This window comes from Manacus candei, unplaced genomic scaffold (assembly GCF_025592945.1).
Source record: "Manacus candei isolate 608988 ecotype Guabito, Panama unplaced genomic scaffold, ASM2559294v1 h1tg000060l, whole genome shotgun sequence".
NCBI lineage: Eukaryota > Metazoa > Chordata > Aves > Passeriformes > Pipridae > Manacus > Manacus candei.
Genome location: NW_026138108.1, coordinates 1,150,607 through 1,166,906, shown reverse-complemented (window position 1 = coordinate 1,166,906; position 16,300 = coordinate 1,150,607). Strand labels below are relative to the sequence as shown.

Below are 16,300 nucleotides of genomic sequence, written 5' to 3'. Positions count from 1 at the left end.
CTATATTCCTAAACTCTTTATGAGTAGCCAGTCCTTTTTTCCATAGTCGGTAAGCTCTCTTTTTCCCCCTAATCTCCTTTAAAATCTCCCTGTTCAGCCAGGCTGGCTGTCTTCCCCACCAGCTCGCCTTTTCGCAGACTGGACAGCCTGCTCCTGTGCGTTCAAGACTTGCTTCTTGAAGCATGTCCATCTCTCCTGGAGAGAGCCCTTTGTTTTCAAGGGCTGTTTCCCAAGGTACCCTCCGAACCAGTCTTCTGAGTAGGCTGAAATTGGCCCTGTGGAAGTCCAGGGTAGAAGTTTTGTCCTCAGGATTCACTACATCATCCTTACGTGTTAATGCCACCATGTCAATGAGGTATATAAGCATCACAGCTCCTCCATCATCAGTGTTAATACTGATGACTCAGTGTAACACATATTGAATATACAGCCCTTATCCCATCTTTCCTACCTTTCTTCTACACCTGACCCACTCTGCCTGTGTTGCTCTCAGCTTTACATACTGTGAAATGTACTTCAGTGCCCAGCATCAACAGAATAAAATGAAGTACTCCAGTCATTTGTGCCCAGTCTATGAAAACCATCAGAGGACAATGAGCTGAACAAACAGCAGACAAGGTCACACACTGAGGAAGCAATATCTTTTCATGGTTATCCTGCAGCTGTCCCCAGGCAGCTGTCCAGGGATAGTTGTCCTAATTCCTCATCTTGAATGCTGAACATTTTTAGCCCAGAGAGTTCTCTCACCTTCAGTAAACTCTCCCTTTCCCCCAGCTATAAAATATGGCTAATAGTATTTTCCTCCATGGAAGAAGAAAAGTTGTTTAGTGATTTTTGCAGAGCTTACTGTGATCTGTACATGCAAATGCTAGCAAAATGCACAGTTAAATCACTACATACCAAAGAGCTAATTTCTCAGTTTCTTCTTTCCTGACTACATTTTTCCAAGTGGAGTCTTAAACATGGCTATATCCCCTGGTAAGCCTTCTGTTGCTTTGCTGAGGTATGAGCCTGTGTCCGTAAGCCAAAAATTGCAATTCAGTCACCAAATCAGGAGACTCTGATAGTCTGCACACCACAGATGATAAGTAAAAAGTCAAATGACCAAAAAGACCTCCACACCAATTCTTTCACTTCTTTTTACGTCTTTAGTCCAACAGAAAGCCCTGCTGCTTCCATCTCTTTCCCAAGAGGAACCCTAAACTTTTAACCAGTAATACGGGATGAATGTTTCCTACTGAAATGGTGGGTTTTAATGCTTGCCCCTAGGCCCTTCCTTCCTTAGGGAAAAAAGGGTGACAGTGACCTGATTTGGTGAAGTACCAAGCATCTGCTGTTCCCATCGATCATAGTGTCTGGAAATCAATACTGCTGCATCTGGTCTATGGGGAAACACGAAACTGCAGGTCAATTACTCTTCTTTCTTCTTAAGAAAGTGTTGTTCAAATGAAATACCCTTTGTTCATTTACCCTCAGTTACCCTTAATTAAGCAGGACCCAAGGAAACAGAAACTCTGCTCAGAAGTGTTCCTCAAAAGTGTTTCATCCTCCTCTGTGGCTTGCTTAGTTCCCTCTGTAAAAGGCAAGGATTAATGACTGTGCCCAGCAACCACATTAGGATTCAATGAGTACAGCAGGATCTGCTGTGGTGTAAATGATAATGCTCCTTCCCACAGCAAGAAACGGGCCCTTGTGCTGCCATTGGGCTCCTGCCTCAAAAACAACCTGAGACAAAGCTGCTAGAAATCTTCAGAGGGTTTGACAGGGGGCTTGGACCACCTCAAAGAAAGTTTCCCTTTCGTTGTGAAGGGCTTTTGAGTTTTTGATGCCTTTAACAAAAGAAAGCCAAAGAACTGGTGCAAAGAGATACTTGTATGCATGGCATATTAAACACACTCCTCTGTTTGCTGCGGTACAGCCTGAACTCTCTGAACATTGGCGCCAAGGAAGTAGGTTTGGCCAGCAAAGCAGGTGGTCCAGAGACTAAAGAGGAGCCATTCAATGACTATCTCCAAAAGAACGTTCTCAGGTTTGCTACCACCCGTCTCTGCATGTGAAGCACCTTTGCAGTCACATCAAATCCATGCTCTTTTATCTCTAGACCTTCTAGAAGAAGTTAGGCTCACTCCTCAGACCAACAGTTCAATCATATGTTGATCAAAAGGAGTCTTTTCTCTTCCCATTCTAAATCTGCAGGAGACCTGGAAAGCTCTCAAAAATAATTTACATCATAAACACAAATGCTGGCAAATTCTGCCTCATTTACAAAAAAATAAACCACTTTGGCAGAGTATCAACATCCTTGTTCCGTTCCTGTTCCTGAAAAAAGGCAGCTTTCAGGGCCACAGTAAGATTTCCTCTAAAGCTTGTTACTAACAGAGAATAAAAAAAAATTCAGGAGACCTCTGCGTTGTAGCCCACAGAGACAGGGATGATGGAGGGAGAGGTCCTGAGATGACCTCTGGTAAGAATTCATTATCTGCTGTTTGAGTGCTACATCTTTGATGTGAGGCTCCTTCAAAGGTCAAGAGGACTGCAGAGGAGAATGAGAGTAGAAACGTTACTGGTGTTCAGAAAAAGGCTGATATGGGAAGGCAGCTGTCACTTGTCAAAACTTGTCCTTACACGTTGTTTGTTGGTCACCAGTATTATGTGAAACACTAATGTTCACAAAGTATCAAAAACTGCAAGTGATGTTGTTCATCACAGGGACCACATTCAGACAGCAAGGCTCAGGACACCTGTTTGAAAACTCTCCTGCTTTGATGGAGCACGTGCTCTCAGGTGACATTTCAAATGGAGAAAAGGGTTCTACAGGTTGATTTTCTTCTGGTTTTAGTGTCTGATGTACCTTTTAGGGCATGATAATTCAATACAACAGAAGTCCCATTAGAAAATGTCCCAGTATCCAATTAACTCTAGTCAGTGTGTTTTTTTCCTAATAACATCCTTTGGCCTACCCTGTACCATTTACCATTTTACCATATGGTCTGGTGTCCTCTGGAGGGTATTCAGCCATGTCCATGCATCCAGTTATGCCAGCAGATAGCATAAACTGGACAGACCCATACGCCGTCCCATGGTACTGCTTCTTTGAGACGGCCCTCCCTCCAGGCACGTCACTACTTTTGCTGGCATTTCCCAGAAATCGCTCCCAGGGGCTCACCCTTCCCTTGAGACTGCAGTCAGCCCCTTGGCCACTGACACAGGACTAGGCTTCACTGCTCCCCTTGAGGTAACCAGGCCCTGCCAGTTTCCACCACCCCCCTGCCCGCCGTACAGTATCAAACCGGCATCAATCCCGCCTGCAGGACTCTCCGCACCCCTCGCTCTCCCCGCCTGCAGCCGCGGGCCGGGCGGCGCGGCCTCCTCGGGGCCGGCGGGCGCCACCTCCCGCCCGTGCGGCGGCGGTGCCGAGTGGGAGGGGAGCGGAGACCCCGCCGGGTCGGGCCGGGGCAGTGTTTGGGGGCGGTCCGGGAGCGAAGGGATGGAGCTGGAGCGGTGCTCGCCCTCCTCGCCGGCCCCGGCAGTCGGAGCACCGCGGTAACACCCGCCGCGCCCCGCGAGAGGGAGACAGAGCCCGGCGCTCCCTCCGCCCGCAGACCCGCCGGGGCCGGGAGCTCATCCTGCCGCGTCTCCCGCTTTCACCTGAGGGAGCGGCCCGTGGCCCCGGCAGGTCCCCAGGGCCGGCCGTGTGCTTGTCAGCGCTGGCATTGGCACTATAGGACACATTACGTCCCTTAATTACTGTGGTTGCGCTTCCTTGTGTCTCTGGGATTTATGGTCACTCTGCCGCTGGCAAGGCACCCAGGGCTGGCTGCAGAATTCCAGCTGTGATGCTGTGTGCAGGTGCCAAAGAGAGATGCCTCCTCCTTCCCTCTCCGAAGTGTGATGTGTTAGTACACCCACTGCTCCGGCAGCAGTGCATGCTGGTGTTCAAAGGCTCCTCGCTGGCCACCCTCCAGACCCAAAGCCACATCACTGTGAGCCTGCACTCCAGCACCCACCATGGTTATAGGGCTGCTTTCCAAACATGCAGTCTCTGCATGCCTGAGCCAAGGCCAAAAGTGAGATAGCCATGAGAGCCAGAACAGGGGAACTCAGGAGTGTGCTGGAATCACAATCGCCCCCCGTGTCTCCTTTTTAAGAGTGGAAGAGACAACAGCACTATCTGACCTTCTTACGCTGCCTATCAAGTACCATAGAACCACACAAAAGAGACCACATCCTTAGTGTCACACTGCTTCCCTCAAAAGAGCGAGTAGTAGGAAAACCACTAAAAGATAAAGCTCTCCAAAATCTTAATATTGCAAAAATGTCCAAATAGACCTCTTGCGAGGGTGTATTTGCTTTAAAACAAGTAGGGAGAGCAGACAAATATAATATAGGCAACCAATATACTCAGGCAGATGGAGGAAATATTAAAGGAGTTAAAGAGTCTTTCTTGGCTCTGCTTTTATAAAAAGTGCCACGGGAGCTCTAGTATTGACCTAGAGTAAACGGGATGTTACAGTGCTATCAGAAATCACACCATAAATGGCACGGGACTCAGTTGATCAACTTTCAAAGCATCAAAGTTGAATTAGCTCTGTTGCCAAAACCTGTTGATTCCCCACATTCTGCTGTTTGAAGTAATGATTTTATTTTGTATGCTTTCACCTCCTGAATGGTCATGGGCTGTGTTGGGAAAGCAAGTTGAATTTTTACTTTGAAATCAGTGACTAAGAGGATGCAAGCCTGAGGTATGTAGAACAATGAACAGAACAGAGTAGGGAAAGCAGACCCTGCTTTCATCCCTTCCAGTGAAATGTGAACAAACAGTCAATAAAAAATTAAAGAAAGCTCTACCTTCACCAGTGGGAAATTGGTAAAGTAAATACCAGTCTTAAACTATCCAATTAGCTGATGGAACTTGTTATTGAAGACAGCATTGGGACTGTCAACTTAGCAAAATTTAAGGAGCAGGAGCTGTTGTACACTGTCAGGAACAAAACCTTTAGATATTGCTACCACGGCCTGAAACACTCCTGGTCTCTCATGACACTGTCAGCAGTTGCAAGACACTGTTTTCTGGAGCTGCCCTGGAGTGCGTTGAAGCTGTGTATAAGAGAGAGGAAGTACTGTGACTTCCTTGGGGCTGGTTCTTCAGACCAAGGGTTGAAGGAGGACAGAGGAGAAGCTCTTTGATATAGCTGTTGCCCTTGTAAATATTTATGCTTATGCTCTGGGGAATCAGAGCATAAATTCAGCATTTATTCTGAAGTATGTCCAAGAAATGCAGACACCAGAAAATTTCTGGAGTCACAGTAGTTAATATTTAAAAATAAACCAAAATAAACCAGAAGTTTAGTAGGGTCATAACCTGCCATGACAGGGGGCCCAGCCTATCCCTAGCAGACAAGCACTGGGAGAAAAGTTTTCCTCACTGGAGATCTGCCTACTGCCTGGTTGTGTTTGGCCTCTTCTGCTTGTGCCCTTTGCAAGCGTCACTGTACAGGAATAGTTGGAAAGAAACAGCACGGCTCTGGCTCTCTCCCACCAATCCTTGTCCCTGACATGCTTCCCTGCCCATGTAGGACACTTACTCATGCAGTCTCCGCCATACCAGCCAGCTCTGCACTCTGCACAGTAGATTCCCTTGATGTAGAAGTCATCAAGTGTCCCTCCCCAGGAGCCATTGCGACAGGACTTGCAGTTCTCAAAAATGGTGCAGCCTAAAAGGAGAGCCACTGTGTTAGATGAAAGCCAAGGTGGATTGTCCTGCAGGAAGAGGAGGAGCCTCTCTCTCTTTTCCACAGAAAATGCCAATGACATTAGTGATTGCTGTGGTGCTGACAGCTTCCCTGCTGTGAACCACACCCAACCTCCACCCCCAAAACCTAGGGAGCTGAGAGATTTGGAACGAAACTCCTAGTCTGACTTGCCCAAACCTCTAAATCTCATTGCTCCAACTGTAAATGCCTCTCTCAGAAATCTGAATGTGGATGCTGGTGCCACTTGGGCCCAGCCTAAATGATTCTAATGTCTTTTAACCTGGCCCTATCTCCTCTTGCTCTCACCTTTCACTTTTTTCTTTCCTCCTTGCTAACAGGACTTCCAAATTGTCTCTCTCTTCTTGCTTTGGGGATGAAAATCATCCCAGAGCACCAAAAAAACCACTTTTGGTGTGAAGCCAGCTACTGTGTCACCCTTTGGCAGCTCCCACACCTGCCCAAGACATCCTCAGGACAACACTGCTTGTATGAAGTGTTTTCTTTCTCTGGCAGCAATGTTACCCTGCCAAGTGTCTTGCTACTGTCAGCAGAGTGGCAGAGGGAGTTCCTGAGGAGATGTGGGGCAATCCCATGCCTCAGTGAGATGTGCCTGCCCTCACCACTCCCATGCCTCAGTGAGATGTGCCTGCCCTCACCACTCCCCTGCCCAGCATCCACCATTATGTGCTGATGCCTTGGCCAAAGATTTGGTGTGAATGCAGTATGGCCATAAACATACCTGGGTGGATTAAGCAGGAGTCACACTCATTATCCTCGTTCCGGCAGCAGGGAATGGTGTAACCCACTCTTTGTTTCTGTCCAGGGCAGATGCACTCAATTTGGTCGTATTCACAGCATTCCCGACACATGATATTCCACTCAGCACCTGGGCAGTTTTCATTGATCACTGTGTACTCTGCAAGCAAAGAACAGAGAGAGGGACACATGGAAATAATCCATTATGTGATGAGGATTGGCAGGATCTATTCAGTGATTTGTCAGATCATGTATGGCACGAGGCTGGCCAAAGTCTTCAGCCCAGAAAAACCCAAACTACATGGTAACATGTGGCCAAAATGTCAATGTGGCTTGGTTGTCTGAAGAACACAGAGGCAGTTTTGCATTGCCAGCCAGAGGAGGCAGAAAGACCAGAGGGAAGGAATATGTCCACTGTCTCTGCAATCCTTCCCACTTCTGTGGTGAGAAGAATAGTTTTAAAAAACCACAGAGGATGACATCATATGAGAAAGTTTCTTCAGATTGCAGGACTGATTTACAGCATCATGTATAGTATAGATTATTTAAACTATGACAGCATGTTTTGGTTGTATTTCTACTTGCGAATTTGCTCCTGAAGTCCAGGGTGTCCACCAGGAAAAGCCCCTTTTGAGGCTGGGTTTTGCTAATTTCTCTCCCTATTTTCACTCAGAAGCACATGTTGTTACATTTGCCTTCTCTGCCAAAGGAAACAAGATTTTTTGTTATTTTTGAAGGTTCGTTTTGTCAAATACTGTTTCTAATATGGCAACATCTTTCTATTATTTAACATAACCTCATATGATACTTAAGCTATGCTGGAACTACTCTTTTAAGAAGCAACCTCAGATTGTGACTCTGCCACAATAAATGCAGATCCTGTCTTTCCTCACCAGTGTGCTGTCTAAATTCTACAAAGTAAGATCTAATGAGTGCACGGTGCTGTCAGCATGCCTCCTAACTAGCTGACAGGCCTGATGAGTGCTTTCATGGAGTTTGATGGTACAAAGAGAGAGAGCAGACTAGAAAGATGAGACATGAAGGAAATTTAATGAGACCAGCTCTTTTTATCCCCTCTATCCTCCTCTTTTTTTCTTTTTCTTTTTCCTTTTTTTTTTTTAATTGTGGTTAGGTAACAACCGTTTTCCTTGTGTATTAAACTCTGAGTAACGGGGTTGCCTTGTCATTGCGACAAGCAATATATCTCTAAGGCGGAGCACTCTGATGCATGCCTGTACCTGGCTCCCTTCTCACACAACTGTTTTTTGTTTCATTGTCCCTGATAACCTAATCACTGTGCCTGCTGGAGCTCCCTACTACTGAGCCTAGCTGCTCTGTCTCACTTGATTCTCCATGACCTCATGAAACCTGGTTCCTGGAAGCTTATCTTTCCCTCTAATGATTTTTACTGGCTTTATTAAAAAAGGGACCACCAAACTGTTTCTTCACTTTTTTTCCTTTGGCTGGGAAATGAAATTCAGCCTTTTGTGCTTCTCAGAACTGAGCTTTTCCCTTGTGCCTGGTGTACAGACCAGGGAGAGTCTGTCGCTGCTCTAAGTTTAGGAACGAGGCTGCTTTTTGTGCTGAAACCTTTCCATTCCCCTTCTCTGCCCCCATAATAATTTCAAAAGGAAAAAGCTTCTTCTGACATTCAATAAGGTGCTGTAATTTTTTGTTCCAATAGTGAAATCTTGCATCAAAATAACCTTAGTGTTCAGCAGTTTTATAGCCTTTGTCTGTAGATCTTGATATGCTCTACAAAGTCCTCTTTCCAGATGGGAAAATGAAGCACAAGGGAGGTGAAGTGACTTTGCTCAAGGTCCCAAAGAAAAACAAGAGCAGAGTCAGGAATTAAACTCATACATTCTAATTCCCAGAACAGCAGTCAATCAACCTGGCCAAGCTGGGACTTCTTAATCTATGGCTATTATTCTCTTTTAATTAAGCCTTTTGTATATGGATTGTATCTGATTCAGATTCCAGAGCAAACTGATTACATGTGTCTAATTATCTTATTAGAACTGACATTCAGTTTGATACATCTCACTATACAAGACAGAAAATAGCTGTTTCTCTAGTGTATGGGGGTGGGGGTTTCACTCCTTGCTGAAGCAGTACTCTGCAGTCTGACTATTAAATAAGTACCCAACACTCAGAGCTTTTGTAAAGCTTCCTTTAAATTCTCATCTTTCCTAACTCAAGCTAGAAATCTGATTTCTCTCAAGATTGCTAAAGCCTATTAATAAAATGGCTATATTCATTTGGTTTGTAGCTGTAAATTATCCAAGAGAAATTGCTATCTATAAAATTATCCAAATGTTCATAGGCAAAGTTACGCTGGAGTGACAAAGGTATGTCTCCATCCTTCCAGGAACTCAAAACCTGGCAAGATAAGGCTGTGAGCAACACAACCTCCAAGTTAGCACCAAGAAAGGGGCTAGACCAAATGACCTTCAGAGTCCCCTTTCCACCTAAATTACTCTATTCTTCCCTAAAATATTACACATGTATTTGTATGTGGGTAAGAGAGAGTGAATGTGTGCATAAGCATATTTATATGTAGAGCTTGTGTTCACAACAGGGCCAAAAAGCAGATGCCACACTTATTCTTGATGGACTGAATGTGTGTATTTGTAACATAAATTGACCTTGAGGTAATATTTAGTGCTAAGATGGGAGCAGATCTTGTCCTTTAAATGACTTGCAAAAATAAACTTGCTACCACCCAGAAATGCTGTTTCCTCACTTCTTGCCTTTGTCTCAACTGGGACAATGGAAATAGACTGTCTTTTGATTTACTGACAATTTAATTCCCTTTCAGGCTCTCAGGTACTGACAAGGAAATATGGGGATTTGAGACTTTTTTTAAGAGGCCTTTTCTAGGATTTTCTTCACATAAATCATGAAATTATTATTTTGAAGTTTTGCAGAAGCTATTCTTAAAAGAAATTTGTGTGAAAACTTTATGCACCCCTTCAATAATGGTGGAATCCCTTTTGTTTTGGGGATTTTGTTTTAAATATCTCTAGGCTACTGAACAAAAGGCACATAAAACCTTTGCCTCGGAAATTTAAGAGGGAGATGCACAGAGCCACTTGCATGTAAACAGTGTTTGTTTGTGTGACTGAGCTCAGCCTGTGCTCCAGGGAGGCAGAGGCATAACCCCATTCCTCCTTGTGTGTTTGGGGATGGGTAACCACTGGCAGCTCCCACACCCACACTTGGCCATCATTACCCCAAAACAGAAGAGAAGGAGGCAGAGAAAAGTGGGGAAAGATTTATTGGCTGAGTAAAACACTGAAAGCAAGGCCTTGGCCAGCTGTTGCAGAGATAATTGTGGGGTGCTTTGTGAGCTTTACTTTGATAATCTTCCAAAACAGGCAGTCTGGCTTGCAGGCAGTGAGTGTGTCTCTGATTTTGGGACAAGCAGGAAGAAGCTGCTTGACAACCCATGCAAAATATTTAGCTGCAAAGGACAAACAAGACTCTGGACAGGCAAATAAACAGTGGATTAATTTATGAGATTTTAATGATGGAAGAAAAGCCCATTAAATCCAGGCATAAACAGCACACAGGGAAGCAGCTCAAGACCGTGGAAACCAAGCAAAAAATAGCTGTGTTGGGGTAGCATGCAAACCTCCAGGGCAGGTGCCAGAGGGAAGACCTCCTTGGCTCGGGAGCCTGGCAGAGCACAACACAATGTTTCACCTGATGCTTTAAGTCCAGCATGAGGAGGGCTGTGAGGTGGGAGATGAACATTTTCAGGTTCAGATGACAACACATTCATGCTTTTCACTGGCATCTTCACCTAGAAAGACCTCCTAATCCCTATAGCACATGTCACATCCTAAAGGCTGTCAGTGATGGATTTTGTGAGACAGCAGTAAGAGGCAATGCTCCCAGTCACTTGTTAGTGTCAGTCCAAGGGCTGAGTTACTGCAATGGCAATTCATCACAGTGATGCTGCTGCCTCTCCTGATACCCAGGGCTGAGATCAAGCTTAAAGCTTTAGTGATTCAGGAACAGATCCACAAGCACATTGGTGCCTCAGGATTGGGTCAGTCAGCTCATCATAGTAAAATGTCAGCTTCAGCACACTAATCTTTCACCATAGTGAATTTGTCAATCATAGATACCTTGATAGATAAAAAGGGATTTTTGTTCCAAAGGTCTGAAAGCTGGGAAAATTATATAGTTAAGAACTAATGTGAATTGACACAAGCCTAATTACACCAATTATCTCTTGTGTCTTCCACTTGTTTGGAAGAATGGGATTTTTTTATAGTGTACACTCACTTTAAGCTGATATGAGCCCATGCTTCTGAGATGGAACACTTTTTTCCCTTCTCTCCTTGACTTCCCATTCCCACTTCCTACAGTTGTGCTGACATTAGCTGCTATGTGGAGGGATCAGATGACTGTTTGAGCAGAAAACCAGTTTGCCATCTCCATCCATACCTGGGGGAAATGAAAAGTTTGCCACCTAAATGTGCTCTGGAGTCCTCCAAAAGAGAGAGCTGTGTGTGTCTGTGTGTGTGTGTGAGAGAGAGAGAGAGATAGATGTACGTGTGTATTTTTCAGAACTCCTGAAAGATGGAAGAAAATATTTTATAAGGACATCCACATCTTGGTCTGCAATGATGGAACTTCCCATCCTACAAGTCCATTCTGTTTTTCTGCAAAGGTGAGTTATCCTCCCTTGCCTCAGTTTATCCATGAGCACATTGGTAAAATACTACTTAAGTTTAAAGAAATATTATTTCAAATTGCTTTGAAAAGTGTCACTTGCATTAACAATGCAGTGCAATAAGAGCAGATACAAACAGATACATCTCTAGAATTAGAGTTCGTAGACAACGAGTTTTTCAAATTGATTATTTAACCAATTTAAAATTCCTCAGATGAGAACATGTCCCTTTGTATTTGATTTCATCTTAATTTTTCAGCATCCTGCTCAACAACAACAACTGCCTTCTGAAGAAGAAAGGAACATTTGAATTTGAAGGAGCAATTTCTTAAGGTTGTTATTAGGGAATATTTGACCATGTAATAATTCTGAAAGGAATCATTCTAATTAAAGAAAAAATGGCTTCAACAGAGGTGAATCCTACTAGCAGTTTACATTTTCTTTAGGTCTGTTTCATTTTTCTGTTCCTTTCTTACTCAGCTCTACTGTCATTGCATAGATAAGCAAACTGGGCCTCACCCCACGGGTATCATGTATGTGGATGTTAACAACAGGAAATGCTTTGAGCACAACGTGGGGTGAGACTGTGGCTCCATTGTGAGGAACAGTAAAATCCTCCATTTGATTTCAGTGAGGCCAAGAGGAATAAACCTTGAAAGGGAGGAGAGACATTCCCTTTAAGAGACTTTTAGCGGGGCTCTTGGGAAATGATCTACCCCAAACCATTAATAATAAAGAAAAGTGCAGGTCTTTATTGTTAACCTTTTTGCCTCAGATAAACTACTGTGCAAATTATGTCTACTTACCTATTAGATGTGTTAAGAGGATGAAAGGGATAATGCTGTCTCTAAAACCACTTGCTTCTCTTTAGAAATTATGTACCTATTACTCTTTTCAGCAGCTGAGCTAATTAAGAAAGGAGCTAAAATACACCCCTGTTTTAGTTTTACTTAGTGTACTTACTTTATGAGTCAGAAACCTTTGCTGAAAGATTAGACTGCTGCGTCTACAGAGTCAGTCAGCATCCTTTTCTGCCCATAGTGCATGCTTTACACAGTAGTAAGGGGGAAGAGGAGGGAAAGAAAGGATTTCTATTAAAAAAAAAATCAAAGCTAGTGGGAAGACACAGGAGGAAATATAAAATACTAAGCTGCATTTATCCACTTAATAAATGTGCATCAGTTCAACTGTCATTTTTTAAACATCCCTCTCCTTGAGTTTCTTCTCTGTATTTATAAGATGGCATTTGTGATCTTATTATTGGCACCAGGGCCTTGTGTTTTCATCTGAGAAAAGCTATGACAGGAAAAATAGCCAAGATAAGGCTAAAACTCAGAGGTTGCCACATTACCCTTCAGACTTTGATTCTTTCTGGCATAGAGGAGCTTGTTCTGGACAGAAATATTCTAGTAGTGTGATCAGGAAGAGAATTTGTTTTCTCTGTGCTGAAAGGCAAGGAATAGGAACAGGTAATGAATGTAGAACTTTTGAGTTAGTGACAGCATTGATGAGGTTAGACTTCTGCAATATGGGACAGTCTTTGGAAATCTGTGGAGAAGAAGCAGCTGCTGTATTGAACTTCATTACCACAGAACACGAGAATGTGCTCATGTCCTAAACATAGAGGAGTGGTGCCAGACCTGTCCTGAGGGCTTGCCTGTTGTAGTGGTGCGAGACCTGGAACATGCTGACAGTTTACTTGCAGTTTATGTTGCCCAGATAGAAACAGTCCACACAGACAGCAGCAACCCCTCTGAGCCTCTATTTCAAATTTTACACCTTACAGCTCCCCTGAGGTGTGTAGTCCAGTCCTAACCAAGGACCGAAAATGTCCTCAGTATGCCAGCCCCTCTGTCACTGCTGATAACTTCCCTCCCTGCCCTGTGGCCTTCCTCCCCATTTGCCTCTATACCACATCCGTCTCTTGCAGGAGAGAAAGGGGCACCCGCTTCCCCGAGGGAGCTCATGCTGCTGACAGCAACTGCACAGTCCTGTGGTGGTGAGGGGTCCCTCTGGGCATTGGCAGGCTTGCAGGGACTCCTGGGAGCCACTTGAGGTGGTCTCAGGGTCAAGAGTGAGTAACCCCAGCTTGTTTTCCAAAACAAAAAGCAAGTCTCTTTCCCTTTGTCCATGCTAGGAACCTAAACATGTGAACTGAAGTAACCCATTTGCTAAGACAGAATGCATCTGGATGCATCTGAGTGCATCTGGCCTTCCCTTCTCTAGACAGAGACTGGAGGGGGAAGGGAGGAGAGGTTGGGAAGAGTTTAGATAGGCAGAAACACACACAAACACACATATATTTTTAAGGAAACATGAGTCACATGCACTACAAGTTTATTCCAAAAAATAAATTTGCAGACTGCCATGACTCCTGCCCCCAACTCTCAAGGCAGGCCCTGTGCAACTGGGTGTGATAAATGTGGATAAAAATTGGATACATCTGTGGGGAGGAGAAAAAATGCTATTTTCCAACCTGCCCTGACATGTTAAGGCCACTGCATTTCTGAATCGCTCCCCTGTATCTAGGAGCCCCTCCCGCTGTGGCTGAGGGCAGCTCCTGTTCCCCTCATGCTGCCAGACTTGTTTTGGGCAAATGCCCACCAGCTGCTCCACCAGCCACATGGCAGTGGAGGCATGGCAAGGAAGGGGAGCAGGCAAGGGAGACAGCTCACCTCCATGTGTCCCGAGGCTCTTCTCACACTGCTCCTGGTGCATGAGGAGGAAGTGTCAGGAGAACTGGCACCCACCCTCCAAGGCTCACAGCCCTTGTGTCCCATTGCCCATAGTTGTCCTTCCTCCTGCCTCGCCTTGTCACTGCTGCCAAGGGGACCTGATGCCCAATTACTCCACGGACCAGATTCTCCCCATGAGACAGACATGCTGCCCCTGCAGCAGGAGGGATTTGTTACCCACCAAGCTGCTTGACAGCCACAGCCTTTGCCTAGGGCTGCTCTGCCACTGACAGGGCTGGGTTTGTGCCCCTCCAGCACATGCCATGGAGCCACTTCCCTTGGCCTGTGTGCAAGGTGGCACATGGCCGAGGAACAGGCCACCACAGGGATAAATCAGTGCATATGGGACAGAGGTGGGGAGAAGCTCTCTGTGCTTGCGAGCCAGGGGCAAATTTTGGCAGGAGGTCAGTCTCCCAGGACAACTGAGGTGGTGATGGCCAGCCTGGTGTGCAGACAACACTGGTCACCACCTGTCCACTGCACCCTGTGTCCTGAGGGGTCAGCAGGGAAGGGCACTGCAGAGGCAGACCCTCTGCCACGGCCCTTGGTGCAGCAGGCTCCGAAGCACCAACTTTGACACCAATTATTTATAGTCATCAAGATCCGAGTGCCTGCTTATCTGACAGCTTCCCTGGTAAGAGGCACTCACCTTGCTGAAATCTGCAGCAGCTTGAAGGGTGGGTGATTTGAGGGCACCTCACCTCCCAGTCCTTAGGGCTGCAGCTCCCAAGGAAGCAGCCTATGATGCTGACAGCTAGCTGCTGCAAGCAGGTCCAGACATCTCCAGGTGTAAACAGCCCATGTTCATGGTCATAACTACAGCAAATGTGCACTCAACAGTAAATGCTTTTTGCTCAACCTTATCAAGGTAAACCATATATGCTGGTTCAGCAGAAAATGGAGTGAGGCTTGAATATAAAAAAGATCATTCTGCTTTAACAAGGCTTCCTCTTTGAAAGAATAATATTGGCAGAACTAAATCCCAGACTGGAAACAATGTGTGGGTTTTGTTTTCTTTTTTCTCTTCACTTTTTTCTCCCTTGCCTTCATTCTTGATGTTGGGGCTGGAGAGAAAAGTCTCTGTCTTGCCAAACTAAACAAATTACACTTTACAATTCAGAGACTTAAATGCCTCTTTTTATCATCATTTCCTTAGCACTGAGTGTTGAGAAAATAAAAGGAGTAATAAGCTAAGTGATTGCATACCCTTTTCTTGATGGTCATTGGCAAACAAATTCAGCCAGTTGTTTCTTTTTAAGGCTATTAAGTTTGACCAAAATTAATTCCTGAGTAAACCTACACACACACACACTTCATGCCGACAAGGAAAAAAAATTCATAAAGCAGAGCCCCTTCTTTCTATTATCCCTGCAGATCTCTCTACTTCCCATGACAGCGCATGAGATCAAACCCCTCTGAACACACTGAAGGAAAGGGACTCATTCGGCCATGCCGGGAACACACACACTCACTTACAGTACCTCTTGGCAGGCAGGAGATGAGCAGGAGCTGGAGAAGAGTGAGTCCTACATGAGTCCAGGGTGCTCGCTCCATACTGCCCTGGCCGGTGCAGCGGTGTGACTGCTCGGGAAGGGAAAGCAGGCAAACAGCTTTTACTGGGACCTCACCAGCTCCAGGCTGCGAGGGATCTCGGATTTCAGACCTCAGCACGCTCCCATCCTCACCAGAGGGGAACTACCTTCAAGAGACTTCTCAGGCGTCCAGAAGCACACGTCACCCCAAACCTCTCCAACTGCTGCCTTAACCCTTTCTGGACTCTGGCAACTGATCCCTTTTGTGACGGGTTTATTGGCTTAGTGCTCAGCTCTGAGATAGCAATTTTCATTATGTAAAGAAAGATATTGTTAAGGCAGGAGAAACAAAAATGCAAATATCTATATGAGCCATCCAAGTTGCTGTGGGTGAGCTGAAGTTGCAGATGTCCCCAGAAGGAGGCACTTTGTACTTGCTACCTTTGGACTTGCAGGGGTTGGTGTCTGCCCCGGGTGCTGCGAGGCTGGGTGTGGGGTGGGTGCAGAGAGGGATTCCTGGCCCATGATCCCGCAATTGGGCAGCCTGGCCAAGTGACATGATCCGCTTTACGACGTGCTTAAAATAGCTCTGCATTTTTATGATGGGGCAGATGAATGAATGAGGCTCACTAAAAGTTCAGTCCACAGTGAATGAAAACCACAAAACACAAAAGGAATCACTTGGCATACATGTGCTTGTGCTAGTCAAAACCTTTTTACAGAGTCCATTTCTGCCAGGACTGCAATTTTGGCAAAATTTAAATGTTTTGTGGGAACATGTTGATATTGAGGAAATGTTTAATCCAAACAAAAGAGAACATTTAATTGAGATTTTGT

The 16,300-nt window shown here is 45.2% G+C and overlaps 1 protein-coding gene across 2 annotated transcripts in view; it reads right to left on the bottom strand.

The window, feature by feature from the left end:
* Positions 1-15,650, bottom strand: part of PAMR1 (peptidase domain containing associated with muscle regeneration 1) — a 67,581-nt gene extending 51,931 nt beyond the window's left edge. For both annotated transcript variants that reach the window (XM_051804128.1, XM_051804129.1), the window contains exons 1-3: positions 15,413-15,650; positions 6,493-6,669; positions 5,586-5,714 (exon numbers count right to left, since the gene is read on the bottom strand). In XM_051804128.1, coding sequence (XP_051660088.1) covers positions 5,586-5,714; positions 6,493-6,669; positions 15,413-15,485 — 379 coding nt within the window. In that variant the 5' untranslated portion in view covers positions 15,486-15,650. The remainder of the gene's footprint in view (positions 1-5,585; positions 5,715-6,492; positions 6,670-15,412) is intronic.
* Positions 15,651-16,300: the final 650 nt, after the last annotated feature.